This window comes from Corvus cornix, chromosome 2, assembly GCF_000738735.6.
Source record: "Corvus cornix cornix isolate S_Up_H32 chromosome 2, ASM73873v5, whole genome shotgun sequence".
Taxonomy (NCBI): domain Eukaryota; kingdom Metazoa; phylum Chordata; class Aves; order Passeriformes; family Corvidae; genus Corvus; species Corvus cornix.
This window is the reverse complement of record NC_046333.1, coordinates 59,507,709-59,533,199: the sequence shown is the minus strand read 5'-3', so window position 1 is coordinate 59,533,199 and position 25,491 is coordinate 59,507,709. Positions and strand designations below refer to the sequence as shown.

Genomic DNA, 25,491 nt, shown 5'->3' with positions numbered 1-25,491 from the left:
CTTCTAAATGGATAAAAACCAGTCTCTGATGTAAAAATATCATTTGAAGTGTAGTAACATATTTGATTGCACCTCTAGCAAAAATATATCAAGAAAATTTGTTATCCTCTCCTGTTTTTAGCCAAGATGACTGCATTTCAGAAACACAGGATTTGATCCTGCTTGTCCGCTTAGCAGAAAGACAATGAAAGAAAGGGGGTTAATTTACTGAGAAAATATAAAGGATTAAAATAAATAGAAGAAATTGAATTGTGAAATAAGAAATTACAAGGAAATGCTAGGTACAGATCTTAGGGCAAAGTTAACTGAATTTTCTTTTCCAGATGATGACAAAATATACTCATGACAAGGATAAAGTCCCAGAGGAATTCCATTTTCTTCTCAGTTGGACATTTTGCAATAACAAAGAAATAAAAAGGAAAGGATCTATTTTTTTCTGGCTCCTCAAGCCACACAAGTGCCAGCTGCAGCCTGGCAGTAAGGCAAACACTGGTTTCCCTTCAGCCAGGTTTCAGACAAGTTTTAGGGCTATCTGAACAATTGCACTGAATCCTTGATACTCCAAACACACCTGGTGTTCTTGCACCTCTCCTCCTATGGCCAGTACTGCGCTGGTTCCCGCAAAGGAATACCTGCTGATCCTTGAGGCCAGACTCCAAGGGAGAGCAAAGTTAGAACAGCCAACCTAACAATGTCACTTGCACCTGACACATACCTTGGGGAGCTCTAGGCAGGAGGTGGCACTGCCTTCTTGTTCCTTTGCACTTGTGTATTGAAATTAAATCAGCTTTGTCTTATGGGCTTCTCTTCAGACTGAAGTTTTGAAGAATTTCACGTAGCAGTGTTAAATCATTAATGTAATCTCCTGGAAAGAATGCAAGTTGTGTAACATCTTAGAATGTTACACATGCTTAAATCATATTTAACAATAAATATAATTTTTTTTATGTTTGGAAGGTTGTGGATTACATAATTCAATTAAAAGATCATGAAAACTAGCATTGAACTTTGACTTATGATAAGAGATGTTCCTTTAATACCTGCTTTGCTAATGGTCTTGGTTTATAGTTACCAGAAGATCATTATATTTATTATACACTATATGCTTGCAGAGCAAGAACAAGACATAGATGTAACACTATTGCTCAAATGAGCTTTTTACTAAAATAAGAATCCTGACAATCTTCTTATCTTTCATGTTGCAGGTGCAATCAAGAAATATCAGTGATCCCATCTCAAGCAGGAATAGAGGAAACAAATTCCAGACCAAAAAATTGTCTTTATCTGATAGAGACATCTAATTTATTATTCTCCCATTTAAAATCTGTAAGTTGATATACCCCAAAACATTGTTGAGTAATGTATTCTGTTGAATGAGATGTTCATTTGACACAGGAAGTCACTGGCTCATTATCAGATTCCTTCTTGAATTGTTTAGTACTAGCTCAGCCTCATTTCATTAATGATATTTAGGGACAGCAGCACCTAAACATACTGCAAGTTAACACCCCAAATCAGTGCCACTGATTTTTGATATCCATCAATAAAAATGTGTGTCATCTTCTGTGTTTGAGGTTCTTCTCCTATTTCTACTATACAAATGAAAAAGACTCTTTGTTATCTGTGCCTTTCAGAAATTGCTTTTCTTTTTGTAACTAAAATACTTTTCAATAGAGGGGAAATACTTTTCAAGTGCAAATAATGTCAAACCCCCTAATTTTTCTCCTTTAAAGGAATCCCATAATCCCAGAAAGATGCAGAGGAATTACATGACTTCCGAGGACATGCTGGAAGAACTCAGAGCACAGGAGGGAAAAACACAGAAAGACATGATACAAGGTTGAGCTAGTGCCAGGGACAGTGGGAGTGAGACCTGAAAAACCCTAGTGTGAAGGAAAAATCTCAAAGTCCATCATCCAGCATCAGCCTTAGACTTGAAAGGGAAGGTGAGACCTAAACAAGCTTTCCTTGGAGAGAAAAAGCAGCTGACTGCTTGAAAATTTCTCTTATTTTCCACAATACGGGAGTGGGGAGTTAAAATGAGAGCAGCATGCTAAAACCAGAGGGTAAACCACAGAGCCAAAGTCATCACCACCCTGATAAATATCAGAGTGAGCAGCAGGAGTTCAGTAGCTCTCAGCCCTTTTATTTCCTGTGATGGGGCCACAGGGGACACATTCAGGGTATGGAAGAGTCCCCCATCTAGGAGATTGCACCAAGGGTGCACATCACAGCTGCAGATGTTGCATAGGCCTGCCTGATGACACAAGCATCTGAACCTCAATATCTTGGCTGAGGTGCAGCAGACCAACATATGCACCATGACTGCTGGTTTACAGATACACTCATCAACCTTTTGAACTACCCTTTAACTGCTTCTTGGTAACTGAGCCTCAGCAATCACTGGAAATAATCAAGATGCACTTTTGGACTATTGTTTCAATAATGGATAGTGTAAGAAAAAAATAATTAGGCCAGCCATACTTCCTGGATGACAGTCATTTTAAAAATAACTGGAAAAATGCCTGTTCTTAATATTTTCTCTGTGATTAGTCTTTGTTTTCTTCCTTTGCTTTATCACTGTTTCCTTTTTTATTAAAAAAAAAAAAAGTATACCACTTTCCAGAAAGTTTTGCTTCAAAATATTTCCCATGGGCAACACTTCAACGAGCATCTGGACAATGGTTTTAGTCATATGGTGTAGTGTTCAGGGAATTGTCCTTGATTATCCTTAAGGATCCTTTCCAACTGAAGGTATTCTATGATTCTGTGTTAATTTTCTTAAGATTTTATGTACTTTTCTCTTTGTAAAATTCCCTGTGAAATCTAAATGACACGTTTGACTTGAATACCTTAGAGAAGCATGCTGAAGCAGGAAAGTTGGCAGAAAAATGTATTTAAAACATTTTCTTCCCCCACTACTTGTGGATTGGTGAGGTCCAGAACATGATTTTAAATATCAGTAACAAGAGTGTGTGAAAAATTCCATGTCTGAAAAACGTCCTAATGCCCAATACAGATTCATGGCCTGATCTATCTGTCAATCCCTGGGGGGGGAGACACGTGGTGACTGAAGTTTCTTTGCATCCACTGGCAAAGACACTGGAGTTCTTCCTCTCCTCACAAACCTTCCAGCTGCAATTGTATCAAACCTATTTTCTGAAAGAGGAAGGAAATTTCATAATTAACAGTACAGAAGGAGATAGAGAGAGCAGACATTCACATGGACTGTTACCAAAGGAATCTCTTAACTACAAAACTATAAAAATATCTGTGGGGCTTGGTTTCTTTCTTTGTTTTTTTTTTTTTTTTCTGGTAAGTTACACACACTGGTTCAAATAAAACAGCAAAAGGAGTTCTGTAAATAGCTGTAAGGGCTGGCTTTAGTCTGAAATAGTTTCCAGATTTCCTTTTTATAAAGGGCATCTAAATATCTCACAACTCTTCTAGGCATAGTCTGAGCATTGTAACATCACTGCAGTGCATTTTCTTCTTTTTTATTTCTTTTTATGATTTGAATTTATAACTCTATAGGAGCAGAAAATGATTTGCCTAAGGCTCAGTCATCAGTTCAGTTTACTGACTTCTCAGGACTGTCTAACACTGAAACTATCACCTTACTTAGCCTGAACATGCCCTGGACACACTCTGTCAGTCTCACCATTTGTGCAGAACTGCCTGTTTTGGAGAGAAAGGCACCTGATAATTCCCTAAATTAATCCATATTTAGGCAGATAGTCATCCGAGCTTGTAAAGAGCTACAAGGGTGATGGTCATGGATGGGATTTATAGTTCAGATGCCATTTTCAAGACAAGTTTTGTTTGCCTAGTTAGTGCTGACAATACAAACCACACATGCTGCAGGGAGCCGAGGCCAGGGCTCCATGTCTGCACCAGCCCAGCCACCAGCCATGGGCATCCAGAGAGATCACCCTCCCCCACGACTCTTCTCTCTCTTCTCTCACATACTCCTTGCTCTATGGACACAGAAAAGGGGTGGGGAATGATCTCACCTGAGGCAAACCAGGTGCCTGTCAGAGACTGAAAATAGTTCATACCTCAAACATTGATATAAAGTTTTGCTCATTATAAAGAAGCTACAACTGAAGAAGCTTCCCTGAAGAGTGGGACTTTTAACTGAAAGTCAAACTGTTGATTAGATAAAGGGAAATGCATTCTTCAATCACCTCATGCTGAGGGAAAGATATGCATCCACAAAAGGCCAAAGCCACCAGCTGCAACTGTCCCCAGTTGAGTTTGGGGTGGGGGGAGAGCACAGCTCACAGAAGCCAGGTTTACACAGACTGCCCCCAACCGAGGGGGGAGGAGGAGGTTTTGGGTGCATGGTGTAACCTCTGGTGAGAGGCAATAAACACCCATCCTCTGTTACACAAACTGGCCCAGCTGTGGAACCCCCAACCCCACAGGGCACATCCAAGGGACTTTCACGTGAGAGGCTTGGCCCCACAGGGCTGCACGTGGTGCAACAGACCCAGAGTCTGCTGTGAGAGACTGACCCCCACCCCAGGGGGCCATGGCTGGACATGCCCACCCAGCGTGAGCATGTACACCCATGGGACTCTGTGCCTTCTGGGGCAACCTTCACCACCAAGAGACCAGCTGGAGAGGATCATTGAGGCACCAGTGGGACCCACAGAGCAGTGATATTCTTTAATTCTGTCTCTGTAACTCTTTGTGCCCCCACCTATTTTCTACTTCTTTCTTTCTTTCTCTCTCTCTCTCTCTCTCTCTCTCAAACTTACTATCAAATAAAACTCTTACTATTGTCACTGACATATGGTCTCGTTTGCACCTTAATTTGGGCAGAGTCATTTCTAACAACCTTAAAACTGGATCATAACAGCACCACATTTAGGAACTTTGAAAGGCTTGGATTCAGCTTCCTTTACCCGTGCCAGTACTCCACAATACTTTGACTGTTGTGAACAGGACAGTCAGTAAACTGAAGCCACTGCTAGCACTGAGTAACCACATTAAAAAATACTTCATCAGAGGAGAGCACTACCCAAATCTGTCCCAATTTTGAACACATACAGGAACAGAACACAATTAAAGGTTAATGTCTCTGTTCCCAGCTCTGCCCTTGCTCAACCCATCAGGTGCTCCTCCCTTCCAGTCAAATCATGTATCCTCTAATTTTTGCATCTGCACAAAATTATAATGTTGTGAAGTCTATAAGACATCTAGAAAAATATTTTCAGTTCTTCAGATACATTGCCAGTACACTGCACTAAAAACTGCCAAGATGATCTGAACTGTCTCTAGAAAGCTGGTGAGCCTTGGTCAAAGCTTCAGATTCAAGTCAGAGCCAGCTCCCAGCTAAAGGACTATCCAAGGCCACATTCTCTGCAGCCAATGTCATGATTTTTCCAGTTACTGCTTTTCTCTAAATATTCATCTAAGTAGGTATATCATCCATCAAAGCACACTTTTTTTGGATGCTGTTCATATCGCTGCATGTACAGAGTACTCTTAATTTAGCTGATTTTCCATGTTATGAAGCCAATGTTTAAAGTGAGTTGGGGCTCCTGCCCCCATTTTCAATAATTTCACACTTTTTCTTGGCAGTGTCTTAGTCTATCACACTTAAGTCTATTCTGGAAAGCTTCAGTGCAGAATACATGCATTTTTCTTCTCATTTCACATGAGGAAGTGTCACTGCACTCAGGAGCCTAATGCTTTGTACCAAAACATAGCATGTTTAAAGCCTGCTCTTCATTTCCACAGCATTTTGTCAGACATTCATTAGGAGGCATGGAAACAATGGAAGATAAGGAAATATTTGCAAGATCATTTCCTATACCGTGAACATTGTTTAGTTCACTCAAATTTTGTCCAACTCTGCAGAAAACAACAGGATAGATTAAAGATGAAAACTGAATGTGATGTTTGGGCTACAAGAACACCCCATAAATTACTTTTTTCTTTTTAAAGCAGATTGATTTGGTTATTCTTAACTCTTAGAGACAAGCTGGAATACTTGGAGAAATTTTAAATTCTCAGTTAACACTGGGGGAAACTAGGTGAGGTTTGAAAATATCAAAATATCAAGGAATTATAAGTCAGGCAGACTAACTTGAATTCCTAGAAAAGTAGTGGAAAATCAGTACTATTTGCTAATCATGAGAAGATGACTAGTGAATAAGGAATCACAGTCCTAAAAAAACCCCAGTAATTAGTAGCTTGTATTGAGTTGGTAGGTGTACTGACAAGGGTTTTATGGAAAGCTTTGGCACTATTCTGTATGTTAACAGCTCAAATAATGGGAAAGTGTAATAATAAATCATTTAAACTTTGTGTCATGGTATAAGCCCAGCTGGTAACTAGGCACCATTAATTATTTTAAATTAAATAGTACTCAGGAAAAGGCAATACTGCAGGGTTGTCTACTCAGTAAATGAGTGTAGGTGTGTGTCCTTCACCCATGACAGTGAACACTTCCTCAAAGGGATTTCTAGGTCCAGTTTGGCCTGTCCAGCATTCCAGGGACCATTCCCACTAAGCAGGTTGAACACAGCCATTCCCAGCCTGTTCTGGAGCAGCCAAGAGCTACTCCAGCCCAGCTGTCCTGAGGAGCCAGCAATACTGCAAGGCACTCCAACATTATTAGTACAGAAGCTTTAACAAGGCTGCCCAGGAGAGGTGAAATCATGGTTGCTGTTGGAAACATTAAAAGAGGTGTTGGATCTTTCAGCAGTTGATCAGTTTTAGCTGACACTGCTTTTGGGCAGGACCTTTTCAGTTCCCTATTTCTATTATGTATATGATTATAGGTGCCTATTCACAGGGTATATAAAATTCTAAGACCTTTAAGCTTTAAATTACATCATGCCTTCTATTGTTTGCTTTAGCATTTGAAGAAAGAAATTGCATTTGCACTTCTCTTTCAGTGGCATTCAGAGCCATAGAGAACATGCTTATTCAAGCATCTTTGAAATCCCTCCTAAATTGAAAATAAGATACTTTGAAGCTGTAGAACATGACGTGATGTATTGTTTCACAATATAGTTAGTGTGACATGGAAGTGACACATTCCAGTGAGATAACACAGTGTGTCTGTGTAATGAAGATTTATATAATATCTGTTTTTATGAGACTGAAGCAAAATGCAAGGGAAGAACTTGATAGTTACAACATGACAACAGATTTGCACAATGCTATGTCTTAGGAATTATAATAGTTGTTTTTGCAATTGCCTTGCTGAACTTCCCATTTTGAGTATCTCTGAGGAAGGATGCTCCCATGTGTGGCATCATCACCGATTTCCCTGTACAAGCCAGGTGAAGCATCTTCTGTGCTTTTTTTCTCCTCTGCTGCTCTGTCTATTCACACAGACAGGAGTGATATGAAGGAAGAGACCGGATCCATGTCTGCTCCTCCATGGCAATTTGCTTTTGCAGAGACCAGTAGTGGGCACTCATGGAGGAACCCTGCACATCAGTCTCAGGATGAAGAGATTGAGAAAATCAGTCAATTACAGGGTTTAAGGTACTAACAAGAAGCAGAGTACTGAGAGGTAGATAGAAATCTCAAAAGAGAATCTGATACTGGGAGACAATATAAGTGACTGCAGGATGACAAACAGGTACCCACAGCCACTCAGAAATATGAAGATAATAGTTGCTTTTAGCTCCTATTTCTTTACTTTCTTTTCACAATTGATTTATTTATATTGTTCGATTGTTGTGGTTTTATTTCACACTTACAATATAATTAATTTCTTGAAGAATTGGGACCCCAATTTCTTGAAACCTCATATCTGGTTTGGACCTTGATTTGGAATGCAACTTTTACTACATACTGGAAACACTCATCTACTTGACCATGGGAGCTGAATATATGGGAGCATCAACTGAGCTTTCTGAGTGGGTTAATGTAGTAATCACAGCCACAGGAAGAGACTCGGGGTGAGTATATGATATAAGACATTGTCCAGAGAAAGGGCCAGTGAATTATAATGAGTTAAGATACACACATTTTGAAATTAATATTGTTTATAAGCATCTCAGTTGTTAAACTAACAAAACAAAAATCTGTATTAAATACTCAGTAGACTCTGCATTTGACAATGGTGCCAAAAGGTAACCCTCTGTTTGTGACACCCTGATGGCAAGCCTAGTACTCACCCATGCCCTGAACAATCTCGCTGCCATGCCAGATACAGCTTCACTGCCAGGCGGCTCTGAGTAAAATGTCACACAGCAATTGGGGAATCTGCGCTTCCACATCTGTAGTCTTGTTAAGGACTCCACTCAGTGGTAGATAAAAGATGCTGCATCTCTAAAGTGCAGCAGCATGTCAGAGAAGCTGCTTGTGGTCCACATGCCAGAGCCATCAACCCGAGCTGGCCTGAGATCACCTCACTCCTGTCTGCAGCCAAAGCCTTGTGCCCAGGCTGACCTGCTTCAAAGAGCAAGAAAGGTGCCAAAGATCCTCGTGTTCTGTCCTTGCACCTGCTCTGCCTCTGAAGAGGCTGGGAATGTCTGTGACTGGTCTCATGGGCGTCTCAGAGCTACAGCAAAGTCACTCACTCGCTAATGAAGAGCAGACAGACAGCTTTCCCTGAACACAGTAAAAATCATGAGAATATTTCAAAGCATAGAGTAAGGAATTCCTTTCTTTCATGACCATCTCTTTCGCTCTGTCAGCAGTTGCAGGACTTTTCCTAAAGCATTACCAGTGATACAGGACCTTTAGTTCAAAATAGGCTGAGTCTTCCAAATTTCTTTCTTTCTTACTCTTTATCAATCACTATACTTAATAGTCACACCAACATGAATGTGGCTTTTCATTTCAGGCATTTTTACATATGAAAATGTGTGTGGACTATTTACACCACTGTTTAGAAGACATACAGTCCTGCAGTTTCTGGGCATGTACACTTCCTGATGAAGTCCAAATAGTGGGGCACAGAGTGGCAGCAGGAAGCATCCAAAGACCAAAATGAAGAATGAACTGCATAAAGAATATAGAGTAACTGGCTTGAGATATTAAATGCAAAATTGATATTAAATCCAAAATTCTTAAGGAAGAAAAAACTGATCAGAGAAAATTTCTTTTAATGGAAGTAATAGTAAAAGATAATGCGCACACAGATCTACCATTCTTCTTCACAGGAAGGGTTGAACCTATATTTTAGTTCTCTGAACTAAGCCATAATAGTCTATCACTAGTCTATTTACGAAAGATAAGTGTATTTTTCTTCAGAGATGTTTCTTTTAGAAGTCATCAGTTCAAAAATCATGAGTCAAGCTGTGTTGGCATGAGAACAGCAATAGAATGTCTTTAACTATGAGGGAAAAAACAGTATGTCTCTTCAAGTAAACCAAATCTCTGCCCTCTGCTGTACAAACAATTAGAAAGTCTTTTCACATTTTGACACTCTGCATGTTACACTACACCGCCCTAATTTGTTCTCTCCATGGACCATTTAATAGGATGAACTAGTCAGAAAAGAAATTAAAATTTTGAACTTTAAAAAAAACCACAGAAGATGACTCATGTCACAAATTGTCTTGATGTATATGAAATAGCAGAACATCCAAAGGGATTAAATAGGAAAAAAAAATAAATAAGCCTTTGATGAAAAAATAGTGTATTTTTTCCAAGAAATACCACAATAATATATTCTTTCACTGCTGGATTTCTGGAGGCATATGTATAGAGGAAAGTTTTGTAACAGTATACACTGAGTCTATTAGCTAGCCTGTTGATAGTTGCCTATGTGGATTTTTTGTTTCCTTTTCCATGCAAATCAGAGCAAATCATCTTACATTTATCACACATTAAAATTTGTTTATTTGAGGACTTACTCTGCAGTTGCTAGAAAAAATTCAAACCCAAGGTAAATTGCATGCCAGTTTCCATATACAGACAAATTCAAAACTTCTACATCTGGCAGGAAATCCCAGAGCTGCAAATGTTGACGCCAAAGAGAGGTAAATAAAGAGTCACCCCTTGACGTTTGTCAGCTGTTGTGCTCTCCATTAAACACCTGCTTTTGGACACCAGCAGGGATAGGATTCTAGGTTAAATTGACTTTCAATATGACCTAGTAGAGTTGTTTTTAAGTTTTGATTAAAAAACCAAATTTACTGACTTAATTCAAGCAGACATCCCTGTCAATCCCATTGTGTAGGTTTGACTGGACTCTACAGGGATCCAGGTGGTCATTGCTGGAGAAAGCCTCTCACAGAACACGTGTCCTATGCACACTTTCCATCAGTCCTTTCTGCTGTTGTCACTTCAGGACACTCTACAGATGCCATTTCAAGCATCCTTCAATAAAGTTTAGAAATCTATTCAGAATATTGGAATTTTTCCAAGTGTATTTAAAAACGATGATGGATAGGACTGCTGGGTTCTGACAATAAATTGAACTTGATACCTGACTTTAAACTGTATAAAAATATGCAGCATTAAGACTAATTTCAGTGTATATTGTTTTCAAAACATCTACCCCCCAACTTCTCTGATTACTAACTTTATATGGTCTTTACAGGATCTTGACAGATACCAAGAACTAACTGAAATTCAGGCAGGACCTTCAAATGTGAAATTTTTGGTCATAAATGACTTCTTCCTTTTGCTCTCGGCACTGTAATTAACGCCTAAGATAAAATCTAAGGGTTTTGATTAGCCAAAGCCACCTAATCAGCTACACTAGTCTCACAAACCCAAGGCAAAAAACCTGAACTTGCTGCTGGCACTTGCCATTTCCAATAATGTTTTGAGCAGCCTGGGATACATTATCATCCCTTCCCCACTGTTATTTGCAGTAGGTTATGGCCCTCTGTCCCAGGCAGCCGGGATTTTGGTCTCTACCCCAGTAGGAGCTCCTCTGGCCCAGGTCTTGTGTCCTTTGTCAAATGCTTATCAAGAGCAGAACCAAAGAGCCACTCTGATTTACTTGGATCCAAGAGCCTATTTTGTGGCCACCTACAGCTGGAAAGTAGAGCCTATCCCTTCATATTTTTTTTATTTGGTATGTCAGGGGGTGCTACAGGGACATGATGGCTGTGACTCAGTAGTTCTGGAGCATGTCTTCCTCTTGCTGCTTTTGGGACAGTTCCTGTCACTGCTCTAAGCAGGCCTGGCAAGGGACAGTGATATCAGTCCAATTTTGGGCAGGGATGAGGACAGCAGAGAGAATAAACCACAGTTTTCGAGCTGTAGTATCTGATTTCACACCACAAAAATAACATTGATGGAGGGTGCCCGTGGTGTGCTTTGATCTCATATTAATGGAAAGCTTAAGCCTGCCATGGGTGTTGCACTGACCATATGGCCACCAGTCATGTAGCCAGGACAGGGGTGCTGCTTCCTAAGGTGGTGGGCCTGTCTCTTCCCTGCCTTTGCCACATTTTCTGCTTTAGCTCATCAAAAGTTCTTAATCCTGTACACCACCACTGACCATGGAATTACAGAATAGTTCACACAGAAAGGGAGTTCTGAATGTCATTTAGGTGAATGCCTTGCTCAAAGCAGGACCTTAAAGATATTCACTCTTTTAAACATTGCTCAGGACCTTTTCTAGATGGGTTTTGAGTATTTCCACAACCAAGAATGACGTTTCCATAGAAAAATGTATCTATGTTGAACATGCTAAACGTGAGAACAGGCAGAAAGTGTTTACAAAATTTACTCTGAATGACTCTTTAGTTGTTTGAACTATCAAACACCATATGAATAGTTGAGGAAAAGAGCAACTTATGACTATTTGAAGTTATAAGAATATATTACATTTCTGGAATCGAAACGATTATACTAGCCAGTGAAATTTCAGTCAAATTATAAAAGTGCACAAAAAGCACTGGAAAATTGTTAAAGGAAGAAAATTCATAGACTGTGGTTTTCTCTTGTGATTCTTTAGGTGAACACAAATGGCTTTCAAGCAAAATTTAAGGATTTCATTCCTTTTTATCTTGCTTCCTCATTTGTTTAAAATCCCTTCCTGATTTGTGTCACTATGCTAAGTTTCTAGATCATTGAATTTCACATATTCAGTGGAGTAATTATAATGTAGCCATTTCTTTGTGGCATAATCAATTCCCTTTCATTTGTAATCCCACTAAGAATGAACAGTTTCACTGTTATGTGCACTAAATGAACCTGCTTTGACAAAGAAACAGTCAAGGAGATAAATGGTCTCTTCTTTTCCAGACTTTTGCTATCTTTGCAACATGTGGAGATTGCATATTTCTAATTTCCCATTTCCTGTTAAAATTTTGTTGCAAACAGACTTAACTCTGAATAGACCCTAAATTTTGTGTACTTTTAAATGCATCATTAAGTCAACGTACCCAGCAAACTGTGCCTTTGACAGAAGCTTACTTTCAAAAGCAGCCTGACAAGCATGACCGTCTCATGTGGTAGCTCTGAAATCAAAAGTACTATTACTAGGATAAAAGACTGCTGTTCCCACTGCCCAGAAACAAACAAACAAAAATTTTCTGGCAACATGAGTGGAGGAGAAATCCTTGTGCTGCTGGGAGATGTGTAATCAAGCTTTATTTTTACTATTTCATTTGCCCTTTGACAGATTATTTACCCCCCTCACTCCTCCCACTAATTACAGGCCAGTATACCTTTTCTTTTGCCTGTTGTTCTTGCTTCCCAACACCCACTGAGAGTGGATCCCATCGCGGCCAGATCCAGCACGTTGAATTATCAGCACCTTTTCTTCAAACTGAACATGTTCCAGGACACCAGGGGGTGTTTTTTCTCTAACAAGTTGTTTAAAAACAAATGTCTCCACTTTCCACAGTATCTTTGCAGAGAAAGTGCTTGCTGTAAGCTTTCTCTCAGTGGCTTCTTGGGTTGCAAAACAGCCCACGCAGTTCCTCTGTAGCACTCTAGCAGAAACCTCTTCCTTTCCATTGCCCCAGAGGCTTCCCCACAGGTCCACTTTCTGTTCCTCTTAGGAAAACCCCGGGTTCCCTCCCATCCTCTGCACTCTAGCAAGATGCTCTAAAGCATCACCCCCACCCTGTGCACACTCACCACTCTCAAGAAAGAAACCATCTCCTCATCTTTCTAGATGGCTCTGCCCTGTGAAAGACAGCAGCAGCCAGGGCAAGGTAGAGAGATGGCCTGCCTTCTTCCCTGCTCCTCAGCTGTGGCCTTTGCAAAGAACACAAGAATACCCAGGCAAACAGGAGCAAACATACAAATATCTTACATACTCCAGCCCTTCCCCATCCACACACACACTCTCTTTCCTGGTCCGAATGGTGCTCCTGAGCAACAGTTCACTTGGGGTACTTCAGCTTTTTTTCTTGATTCTCATACACAAAGCATATTCAACCTTCTGTTCCTTCCCCCCCAACCAGGAGTCCTATCCTCCTGCACTTCTCCCTGCAGCATCTGCATTTCCCAGACCTCTGCTTTGCCATGCTCAGCCTTGCCTCTCTCTCCTAGGGATGGTCAGCACTTCTGGCTCAATTCAAACTCCTTCATTTCTACTTTGACCTTTCCCTCCAGTCTCCTTCGTTTGGACACTTCTCATTGTATTTTTGTTTGCCATCCTCTTACCAACCTCCATCAATGCTTCTCACTGCACAAACCCTTACTCCTCCAATTACTGAATATTATTCCCTCCTATGTCTGGAACCTCTATGTCATCATTTGCCTCTTCTGGTGGACCACAAAACAACTGCAAGTCCTCCATATATATTCCTGATTATCAACTATAAAGCAAAATTATGTCAGTCAGTTCTTAAAGTAGGTGAGATGGATTTCATCTAGATGTCTTGATCAAGAGGCTGGGTAAAAAGCCAGTATAATGGTTGCACTGTACGCATTCTCCAAAAATGAGAGCAAATATTTCCTCAGAGGAACCAGAACCACTAACCACATCCTTGGTTAAAACACTAACCAAGTTCTTCAAAAGATTGTATAACAGATACTGAAGAGTTGTGCCTAGCAAAAACTTGTGCGCAGAGAGCTGGATATGTCAGATAAGGACACAGCTGAGAAGAGACAAAATGAACACTAACTCTTCCTCTGTCCGGATACGGTGACATCAGGACAACTTTATGCTTATGGAGCAGTTTACACCTTTCCTATTGACCCCGGAAAATCTGGCTCTTGCCCATTGGTATCTGGCCTGAAGGCGCTAGTTAATTTCACAACTATCTATCTATTCTCTTTGTATTTATAGAACTTCCTTACATTTTGCTCCAAATTACTCTTCACTTCCTTTTTCAGTCCCATAGTTTCAGAAACTTAAATGACAAAGTAAAGACTTGTAGTTCAACCGCTTCTTTTTAGAATTCTGTTTAGCTAGGGGGCTGAATCTAATAGGTATGGATACTGATACTAGCAAACTTTCACTGTAAATTTGTTTTCTTTTGGAGGAGGAGGATGTTCCATTCTTTGTACATCTGTCTGCTATGGCTCTGTAACTGTCTGACTATGCAGAAAGTTACAATGTTGAATTTTTCCACTGCTTTTCCTTCCTTAAAAACAGTTACTACTTCTTACATTGTAGTAAGCTCAAGTAGAGAATCAATGCATGTTTCATGCATGTTACAGGCTAGGGATAAAATGAAAATAGTGAGAAAAGGCAGGACGTTCTCTCTAAAATGCCACCCTAACATAGAGAAAGCAAGGGCAAGCAACTGAGAAAGTAGGTGTCAACATCTTGCCTATGTAGAGAGGCATTTTATAAATGCTCTTTTGTTGCGCGTAAGACCAAATCCAGAATCTATGTGGAAGAAGGACAAGTTGACAAATCATGGTTCCCACACTTCTATTTACAGTAGTGTAACACTGAAGGTTCCTAGGCCTGGTAGAAAGATTGCTTTTACCACTAAACTGTAAGTGTCCAAGCATCCTGATGAATGTCTTTCCTACCTCCACACAAATAGTCTTTACACTAGGTACTGATCTCTCTTGTCTGATGAGCATTCTTGGGTTTGGGCTATTAGGAAGGATTTGGTATGAAATACAGTGGCAATGGCAGCTTTCCTTCAGGAATCTAGCTGCAGGAGACTAATTTGGAATAAAAATTCTACAAGTAAACATTAAGTTTAAGAAGAAAATCCATCATACTAGGATGTATGGAAAACCAAAGTTTCTTGAAAATTCCCATTTCACTGATAGGGAAGAAAAGCAGATCATAAACTGCATTTCTTAAAATAAGTTGTTCTGTTTGCTGGGGCTTTTTTCTAACAAGCTGTTATTAAGAATAGAATGAACCTCTCTCATAATCAGGATCAAATAAATATTCACATGGCACATTCACTTCTTCACAAAGTCCACGCACAGACAATCACCAATAGTGTTTGGAGCAATATTCTGAAACTAATGCCAGCTGTACTCTCAGTTTCAAAGAGCCATACTGGCACTCCAGGGAATTCTCAGGAGATGTCTGGACAGTTCCTCAGAAGGTCTTACTCTTCATTACCGGACATCAGCCGCTGCTGTCTCTGACATGATCCAAGATCAAGTCCTCTCTCTGCTGATGTTTGTGGGCACTAGAAACCCTGTACAGACCCAGTGAACTCTGGATTCCGTTCTCACAAATGCAACAGGACTGCTAAAGCTTATCAGTCCTTGGAAACTTTCACTAATTAACTTCTCATTAGGCAAATTTTCTGGGTTTGGCCACTTCTTTATCCAAAACTATGCATCCTGTGGAACCAATGCAGGCAAGTCAGACAGAAGGATTCTTTATGGAAGGTGTTACAAGAGTGGATTAAATCTTTTTAATCTGCACAGTGTTGCTGGCATCTCAGCTGAAATACCTTATCTACTGTGCAGTGTACTGTCAGAAGGACCTACATACCACAATGCAGGGTCTGGAAGGGAACAGCAGAAGGGATTAGAGATCTAGAAGGTGTAGCCAGTGAAATGCAAAAAGAAGAGCTGGTGTTGCTCTCAGAAAATATTGAGAGGAGATATGAAAGAGCTATCAATATATAAAATCCATCTCAGAAACTACTAGAGCAGAACAGCACATAAGTAGTCTTAAACTACATTTTCATTAGAAAATTATTAGGGTAAACTTTCAAATGTTATGGATAAAGAAGCAATGAGACACATTTTCACAGGTTGGTAAAGACCATTTAAGAACATGCTAGACTAGGAATAGAGGATGTTCATTTGTTTATAAAAGTTTAAGAGACCCATCCGCTATTTACTGTTATGATACGTTGTTTTGCTTAGGAAGAGGCACACACTTTTACTTAGAATCAGCCTTTTAATTCCCATTTAGTGAACAAATGCAGAAGAAAAACTTTTTTACATGTATTTCATACACACACAAAATATTTTAACTTAAACACAATTAAAATCTGTCAAAAGATTGAAATATCAAAAAGTATCAAATTAAATAAGGACATTCACTGCACTAAAACTTTTGAGCCATTTGGTTGTTTGCATTTGGCATAAAATACACTCGGAAAGTGAAAACAAAAAACACTTGTATGTGAGCCTATTTTAGGGTTTATGAAGCCTGAAAATATACCAGTAGACCAGTATGAGATGCAGTGCCATCAGCTCCAACATGATGGAAATCTAGAATGAGGCTCAAAGGTTTAAAACAGGCTTGGACAGGGAAAATTTGGTTAGAAATTAGAAAAGACTTTCTAATGGTAAGTTTCATCAGGCTTTGAAAAAATGGCCTAAAAGTTTATGAAATCTACACTGGCATTGGAGATATCAAGAATACTTTTTATGTAAATGTTCAGGTGTGAATTAAGTATAATTCCTCTTTCCTTCCCACCCTTTTGCAGCATCCTTTGAGATCCCTATTTGACTGTTTAAATGATAAACCACTATTATTCACAATATATTCCCACCTCTCATCATAGTTGATCTTTCAATGCATATGCTACAGAACTACAGCAGAAAAAATTCACTTTACACTTTGCTTTCCATCTGTCATAAACAGAGGAGCAAATTATGTTAATTCTGATATTACGGGCAACACAAATGTTTTCTGTGGTACCACAGTAGCAAAAAGAAGATGTGGACCCACAGCACTGGAGCAGGTTGCCTGGCTGAGGCTGGGACCTGGTCCTGCTTCAAACAGGGATCTGCACCAGGTGAGCTTGGACATCCTGTCCAACCTGTGCAATTCTGCCAGTGTGTGCTGGAGATCAACAGGACTTTTTCAGGATACCTACAGGTCTGGATATACTTTTTGGGACATGCTAAGGACCATATTCTCACAACTGAATATGGTGAACACAGTTCTTGTGCCTAAAGATGATGATGGATGCACAGAGACTGGAGCTTCCCGAGTGTCAACTTACACAACATAGCTCCAGGTCCATGTGAAAGCTCAACAACCCTCCCAGGTACTTCAGTTTGTGAGCAGATCTCTGCATCTTCCTTGCATGTTTGCTTGTTCCTGCTAGTACAGAAAGCAAGAAGCACCCTATGCAAAATTAAGTAGAATTTCCATAGGAGAAAATTGCTTTCCTTAAGAATTCTCATATGCGAACACTTTAATTCTTTTCAAAATCAGGCTCAAGATTACCCAGCCTATTAAACTGCTGCCCGCTCATTTTCTTCAATATTGGTCACGAGACAATTTGATTCACAAGTTCCAATGTCACCACGGTATATGGCATTGTCAAACCCAGCTGTAAACATTTGTTGATCACGTCTTCTTTTATAGAAACAGTACAATGTGAGGCCAGTGCCAGCTAGCAGAAGGAAGATCAGTATAAAAATCATCCCACCTAAACTTCTTGATGATGAAGCAGCAGCTTTGTTTTGTGATGCTGTGGAAGACAAAACAGAAAAATTGCTACAAATGCCCAGAGACTGCTGTTGCATACAACAAATATCTCCCTAGGCAAGCAACCCAGTAAAAACAAAAGTACTGAACAATCATAATTGTAGTTAAAATTGATGCATGTTTCAGGTAGATAATGCATAATATGGCTTAATCTGTTCTAAGGGGCATTAGATTGTACTACATATACAACTTGTAAGGAAAAAATAGACATCCAATTTGAGGGAAGTGTTCTCATTTTAAGCAGCTTTAAAATAAAATAATCTGTGACAGTTAAATGTGTATTCAAATGAAACTTTTCTGGAGGAAATTCCACTTGTAAATAATGAATGCCTATAAACCTATTGAAATTTCTGTTTAATGGGCTTAAAAGAAAACAACTTACCATTATTGACAAGTGAATCATGGGTTGGCTCAACTTCAGCAACTTTAAAATTAAAAAATATGTACATTATACAGTTTGAAAGCAACTGTTCAATAAAACAAATACTGCATACATAATTTTTCATTTGTGTTCATAAGAAATTTTAAATAATCATAGAATCATAGATTGGTTTGGGTTGGAAAGAACTTTAAAGATCATCTAGTTCCAACCGCCCTGCCTTGGACAGGTTGCTCACAAGCCCCTATCCAATCTGGTGGTCTGGAACATTTCCAGGGCTGGGGCATCCACAGCTACTCTGAACAACCTGTTCCAGTCCCTCACCATGTTCATAGTAAAGGATTTCTAAATCCTTTACTATAATCTAAACCTACTCATTTTCATTTTGAAGCCCCTGGTCTTGTCATTACATGCCCTTGGAAGAAGTGCCTCTCCAGCTCTCTTGTGGGCCCCCATTAGGTACTGGAAAGTGCTACAAGGTCTTCCTGGAGTCTTCTCTACTCCAGACTAAACAATCCCATCTCTCCCAGCCTGTGCTCATGTGGGAAATGCTCCAGCCCTCAGATCATCTTCATAGTCCTTCTCTGAACCGGGTTGAGTAGGCTATTTTAAAAGTAGGTTATTTTAAAAGGTTTAAAAACAACCCAGTTGAGTCTTTCTTATGCTGGGGGCCCCAGAGCTAAAAAAATACGGGGACATGAAAAAATATATGAAAATATGTTTTGACAATTGAAGCTTAATCCATCAAATATACTTGCTAAAAACACTTGGAAAAGAAGAAAACCCCAAGACTAACTGTCATCTCTCTATTCATTGCTTTGATCACCCTTTTTTTAAAGTAGATGGTGCTCAAAGTTTTTACTCTTTTGCGGTGTAAAGCTTAACACTTCACACTAAACAACTCCATTTTTTACACCTGTGAAAATGAAAAGCACAGTTGTACTTAACAGCTCTCTAGCTGTATTTTAATTCCTTTTCTTCCCTCCATTGTTTGGGGGGTATGATTCAGTTAATTGTTTGCAGGGCTGACTGGCTGGGCACTACAAAGTTCACAGATGACTCCATTGCCAACTTGCCAACATGTGAAGATCCAGAGTCAGGATTGGTTCTCCACTACATTGATTACATTTGTGTGGTGGATCTGTTTGCTAGCGCCAAGTGTGACCTATTTTGAAGTGTCTCTTAGCTGGTGTGTGCAAACCCAGCTGGGTCTGTGCACATACAGTGACCCATGAGAGCTGCATGTGTGCGGATTTACATCCTTCATGTTTTATGCAGCACTGCTGTGCACACAAGCAGGACTCGCCTCAGCCTGCGACACTCAGATTCCTCATGGGTTGTCATCCAAAAAAAACACATGGCCACAAGTAACCATTACAAATTAAGCATACCATGCTGCTTGGTTGTCCTGGCATGTCTTGCTGTGCCTCTGTCAGCAGAGAAATGAATTGGACCCCACTTCCCACCCTTGCTTGATGCTTTTTGCTTGCTTGTTCAGCAGATCCCAGCATACCTCACTGTGGTGGTACTGTCCCCATCAGCAGCACCTACCTTCTCTCTGCAGGAGCTCAGTGACTTTGTACTGCTTCCCCTCGGCTTACCTATCAGGAGAGTACCTGCCTTTCTGCTCAGCACTCTCTAGTTTAATCATCTATTCATCATCTACTGCTCCTTGCACTCTAACCATAATGTCTAAGAATGATGTCTGCACTCTCAACAGATGATATGTTCTTCCCTACCCCACGGTCCAGTAAATGCCCAGAAATCAATGCTTTTAAACTGAGGGAACAGTGACTCCGGTTATTCTCCAATATTATTTCTCACCATCTTTAACAGAAATTACTCTTGGCTTTGATTCAGATGCACGTGCACCACCATCAATGCATAAAGTGTACCCAGTGCCTAAACAGTTTGGCCTGATGTATATTAACCACTACTTTTAAAATAACCCAATGCACAGAAATTCAGAACTTACTTTTGGGGATTTTGCAAATAAAATTCTGGTCAACAGAGCAGTAATAGGTCCTCCAGGTTCCACTTGAGACATCCATGTCAACACAGTGTTCATCAAAAAGTACTGTAGGCTCTCCTTTCTCCCAGTTGACATATTCTACTGCACTTCTGTCCATCCATATCCATTCTCCTAAAATCAAATATATTACCTAGTGAGTGAATGGAGAATAACTTCTAGTCTACAAGTCACAATGACATATCAGATCAGATCTGGGATTTTTTAATTGATTAAGTTGGTATCACAGAGCACCTATTTCTCACTCTAGAGCACTAATTTCTCATTCTTTTAACAGCCAGAGCTATTCAGGTGGGAGTGTACCAAATGCAAATGCTCACAAAGTTAACTTCATTAGCGTTCATGGCTGTCAGTGATGTAAGGAACACTCGTCCAGCTACTCAAAGACCTTTAGCTGAAGCCTGTGCCCAGGACTGTGCCTGGGAGCCTTAAGAAAAGCAAAGCACCTGTACAAGCCAGTATCAGCAGTGCAAGCACACACAACACTCAGGAGATTTTTTTTATGTGTACATTCAAGGTCAGCAACTAACTACTTTATTAGAGCTGGATTAATCAATTATCTTTGCAAATTGAATCAGATCTCTCTTTAATCATCTCATCTCCTGCTGACTGTCAAGCATCTCCCATCAAGTCTCATAATAGCCATCTTCTCTCCCTCAGGGTGTGCTTTCATGGCAGCATATCCCGGTATATCCAGCTGCCTCAGTGCCACCTCCTCTGTCCCTCCCCTGCAGCTGGAATTCCCTCCTGCCCCTCTTGCACAGCGTGGAGCACTGTGGCACTGCAGGGGACAGGTGAGGAGCAAGTCACTGCTTTTGTACTGCTCATTTTCAGCTAGAACAGATGAACCTGGCCCACCATTGCTGGTGGTGAAGCAGAAATTGGAGCCCAGTCTAGACTCGCTCTGGAGGTTAACCCTCAAAGTCTGCCAAGAAAAACTGGTTTCAGAATTACAACGATATAGAATACAGCATCAAATTTGCAATTACAGCAGTTAAAAAAAAAAACCAAAACAACCACACTAAATATATTTGGATTAAAATGAAAGGTTCCACCAAAAATGTATGGAAAAAAACACTGAAATTTAGATTAATAAGTTTTTCTCAGCAGCTCATATGAGATTTTATGCCCTGTGTTGTCTAGAAATAAATTTTAATTTAATTGAATTAAGCATTTAATGACATTTTGCTTAAAATACTACAGTGGTTAAATGTCAAGTAATTTGAGTTAAAAAAGGTGATAAGAAACATTCCTTGTCAACTACTGCAGTGTTAAGCTAAAGCCTTTTACAGACAAATATACTCTAATTGCAATAAAGATACAGAAAGCATAGACCTCTTGGTTGTTTACGTTTTACGTATTTCAGCTGAAAATTTACTAAATATTCATTAGTTATTTTTTCCCTGATTATTTATTAAATATTTAGCATATTGGTATTATTATTTAGTATGTTAGTAGTGCTTAATATTCACTCTGTTTATTTAGTATCTCTTTTAATCTCAGTATGCACTGTGAAATATTTACCATCAATATTTTTGAACAATCCTATCCAAAACTTTCTGAAGTCACTTGCAAGTGGAGACAAGTAAAGTAAGAGAAAATTCATTTCAGCCGAATCTTCTATGGAAACCAGAGAAGCACCTAAAAACATCAGTTAAATATTACATACAACTTCAGTGAGATTTTTCATTATAAATTTATTATCTCAGTAAAAAATCATTGCATGCTTCATGATCAGCATTGTCATATAGTAAAAATGCTTGATAATAAATTTAAATCAGGTGTCACTTATAATTGATACACACATACACACATCACAGATTATCCTTTGGTTCTGGATTAAAAAGCCAAACACACAAACAACCTGTAAAATATCCTAATAAAAAAAGGGCACTTACCCATTTGAATACACATCATGGAAGCATCAGGCCAGCTTTCCTCAGAAGTGGTGTGAACATAGTAACAATGCCCACGGAAGGGAATCCAGGATCTACCACGCTTCGGTTCAGGACACTTCCCAGGAAGCTGCGGTGGTTCACTAGGGATTAACTCTGTTAAGAACACACACAGGTTTCAGTGGAGTCTAAAAGCCACTCCTGCACCACACACCTGCTCTACAAATATGACATTTATTCCAGGAAAAGGAATATCTTATAGACTTAACTAATGATAAAGTATTGAATTAAGCATGACAAACTAGTAATAAACTATTCTGGTTGGAGCTGGTTCTCCAGTCTGCTTAAAGGAGGCTTATACCAGTCTAACTGCAATTGTCTTCAACATGGCAATTTTTACCTAAAATCTGTGAAACAGAATGAGGAATGAGTCAGCATACATGAGGGATCTCGACACCACGAGTCTGTGGCTTGTGTCTAGCCTGTTTCTAGAAAGGTCAGTCAGAGAAGTTGTCTGTGCCTGCCCCTGTACATCATACATCCTAATCAATGTAAAAGCAGAATTTATAGCCTATTGCATCACCTGATTAAAGCCAAAACGGACCTTAAATGTGTACAAAATTTGTTGTGAAATATGGTGCAGAAATTATAAATTTCTTATATAATTTGAAACATGTATGAAAATTACATGCAATATTTGAGTGCTAAAGTATTTGAGCAGAAGCAACAAACAAATTAATTGATTTTGCTGATACACTGACAGAAGTTTCTTAATTCACAATATTTCAAAAGATACTCTTAAATATAAAAGTGTATCATATACGTTTATATATTTATATAATATATTTATAGTTAGGCTATATTTATATATATATTTATATTTTAAACTATATTTATAGTTAGGCTAAAGTTGATCGATTCTGTAGTTCTTGACAAACAAGGATGCAAGAAAACCACTATGGCATGTGGCATGAAATATTGCAGCTGTCCTTATGATGTGCATGTGTTTACTGGCCTGTGAAATGAAATGTCTGGAAATCACACAAGACAGACTGAATCTGACTCCTTAAAAAAAAGTAAGAGTTTATCACAAGCCATACACTGTTTATCACAACATTTCATATGTGGAAAAACTAAATTCAAATAAAGCCCTTAATTTAAATTCCAGCCTCCCAAATCACATTTTTCCTATTCAGAACTTACCATTGGATTGCTTACAGAGAGATGAAAATGTTTCATTGCAAGATGCTGTCTTCCAAAAACCATCCAAATCTAAATAGACACAGGCTTTGTTTTTATTTGGTTCTCCACTGCCCCAATTAAGATACCTGCTCCTCCTTCTATCTGACCATACGTATTGGCCACCACTCTAAAAGCAAATGACAATTATGTTTATGTCATATACAAGAATTAGATTGGAAGAATATTTAAGATTACACTTGAATGTATGCAAAAATTAGGAAAAAATGAGAATCATGGTTTCTTGCACAAGATTATAACATGAATACATAAGAAACTGGTCCAGACTCCCACTCTCCACAGCAGGTAGGGCAGTGGTCCTACAGAGGTTTGTTTAGCACACAGCCTACATTATTCAATTCACACCATTTGCCTAATCCCTAAATGGGCAAAGGTAACAAATGTGAATATACAGATAAAGGTTTAATCAAATGTGTCCACATATACACACAGATCAAATAAAGATTGCAGAGAAGCTATTGTCATCATTCCTCTAACACAGGCTTTTCTAGGTATTTAGGAAGCAAAGAGAAAAATCTGAGGTTTCACTGGAGAAAGAAAAACTGGTGAGGTTTCCTTGGGGCTGGACCACAGACACCTGCCACCCACGTTAACTGAGCTTGTGGTAAGTTTATGGGTCTTGCAGGGACCAGCTACCAGAGATGAGCTAAGCTTGTATTTTGTCAGTGGATTTCACCAGTGCTTGCAGATGACTGGCATTAGTCACATCCATGGCTTCTGTTACCCCATCCTGTGCAGCCTAGATCCTTTCTCCTGTGATCTTTGGAGGCAGGCTCCCATCCTGTTCTTCGTGCCATTTCCTTTCCTGTCTGCTTCGAGATCCTTGGCCATGCTTTATTCCAGATTCCTGTCTAATCCCAGTTTCCCAGTGCTCTCACTGAGGTGCAGCTCTGGTTCCTCTCACCTCAGCACCCGTGCCCTTTCTCAGACCTGTGTCCCACCAAGTTTGCTCTACCTCTCTCCATTTGATTTCCCCCCAGCTTCAGTTCCAAAAATATCCAGCTACATTATATTTATCCATGTCCTTTTTTACATGCCTCTGTTAGCTGCTTCCCATTTCAGACCTTTGCACTCTTAGCTGAGTTTTTTGGCAGTTTTACACGAGGCACTGGCTTCAGCTCCAAGAGCCAGCCTAAGGAGTCCCCATTGCCAGAGCCCTGCTCTTTCCACTGTTGCCCAGAACGAGCTCTTGTACTGCTGGGCTGTGAATTGAAACAAAAACTTTAACTCACAAAGAACTATTTTTAACATTTTTTTTTCCTGTGGAGTGCTCCACAGTGTGCCTTCAGAAACGGCACTGCTCCACCACAGGAGCATGTGGTAGACCATGGAGCAGGAAGTGAGAACTTCATCACCACTTTTACCACTGGAGCCACTCAGTACTGCAGCTACATCCTTGGTGGCTTTTGAATTGTGGGCTGTGGCAGTTCTTGTTTACATTATGGACAAACATTTAAATGTGTAAATCCCCTCAAATTGAGGGAAGTCAGAATTCTCTGCAAGATTTTGATTCCTGCCACATGTTTGTGGATCTGACCAACAGCTCATCTCAGGTATCGGTATGACTGTCACAAGTGTTGGGTGGACTCACCATGTTGCTGTTAAGGCCAATCCACACAGGCTCCCCATGCTTTAGTATTTGTAACCACAGGAAAGATTCAGCATAAGGATCCAGGACACTGGCCAGTTCTGCAGACTGGTCCCTGCAGTTCTTCTCTGCTTTTTCCCAGCTCATTTTGTAGTTGATGACTTCATAGCGGTCATCACCATAATTGTTAAAACCGAACACCGGAATTGTGGGTTGGGAGTTCAGCAGTTTGGGGTCTGTAATAAGCAAAAGAACAGCCAAAAAGTCTAACTTTGTATTGGCTTAGACTTACAACACTGAGAGAATATCTAGTATACTGGAGCCATCATGTAATTAAGAGAAACAGCAATAACAAATTAAGATATGTCCAAACAATCCCTGCAGTGATGAAAGATACATTTTCATGTACCATGACAAAATTTTCTAACACTTTTCAGAATGACCTTGTAGCATAAATATCTGTATCATCCGCAGATATATGCCTTGTAAGCACAAGAGCTACCTAAACCATATTGTACCAATGTAGGGTATTAAAGGGAACAATTCCTTCCCTTTTTCCATTATATG

The 25,491-nt window shown here is 39.7% G+C and overlaps 1 protein-coding gene across 1 annotated transcript in view; it reads right to left on the bottom strand.

Moving 5' to 3' along the window:
* Window positions 1-16,205: 16,205 nt before the first annotated feature.
* LOC104689212 (macrophage mannose receptor 1-like) overlaps window positions 16,206-25,491 on the bottom strand; it is a 32,043-nt gene continuing 22,757 nt past the window's right edge. The window contains exons 24-30 of the mRNA XM_010399248.4: window positions 24,928-25,160; window positions 23,280-23,445; window positions 22,080-22,232; window positions 21,706-21,822; window positions 20,128-20,295; window positions 18,156-18,197; window positions 16,206-17,756 (exon numbers count right to left, since the gene is read on the bottom strand). Of these exons, the coding sequence (XP_010397550.3) occupies window positions 17,518-17,756; window positions 18,156-18,197; window positions 20,128-20,295; window positions 21,706-21,822; window positions 22,080-22,232; window positions 23,280-23,445; window positions 24,928-25,160 (1,118 nt within the window). The 3' untranslated portion in view covers window positions 16,206-17,517. The remainder of the gene's footprint in view (window positions 17,757-18,155; window positions 18,198-20,127; window positions 20,296-21,705; window positions 21,823-22,079; window positions 22,233-23,279; window positions 23,446-24,927; window positions 25,161-25,491) is intronic.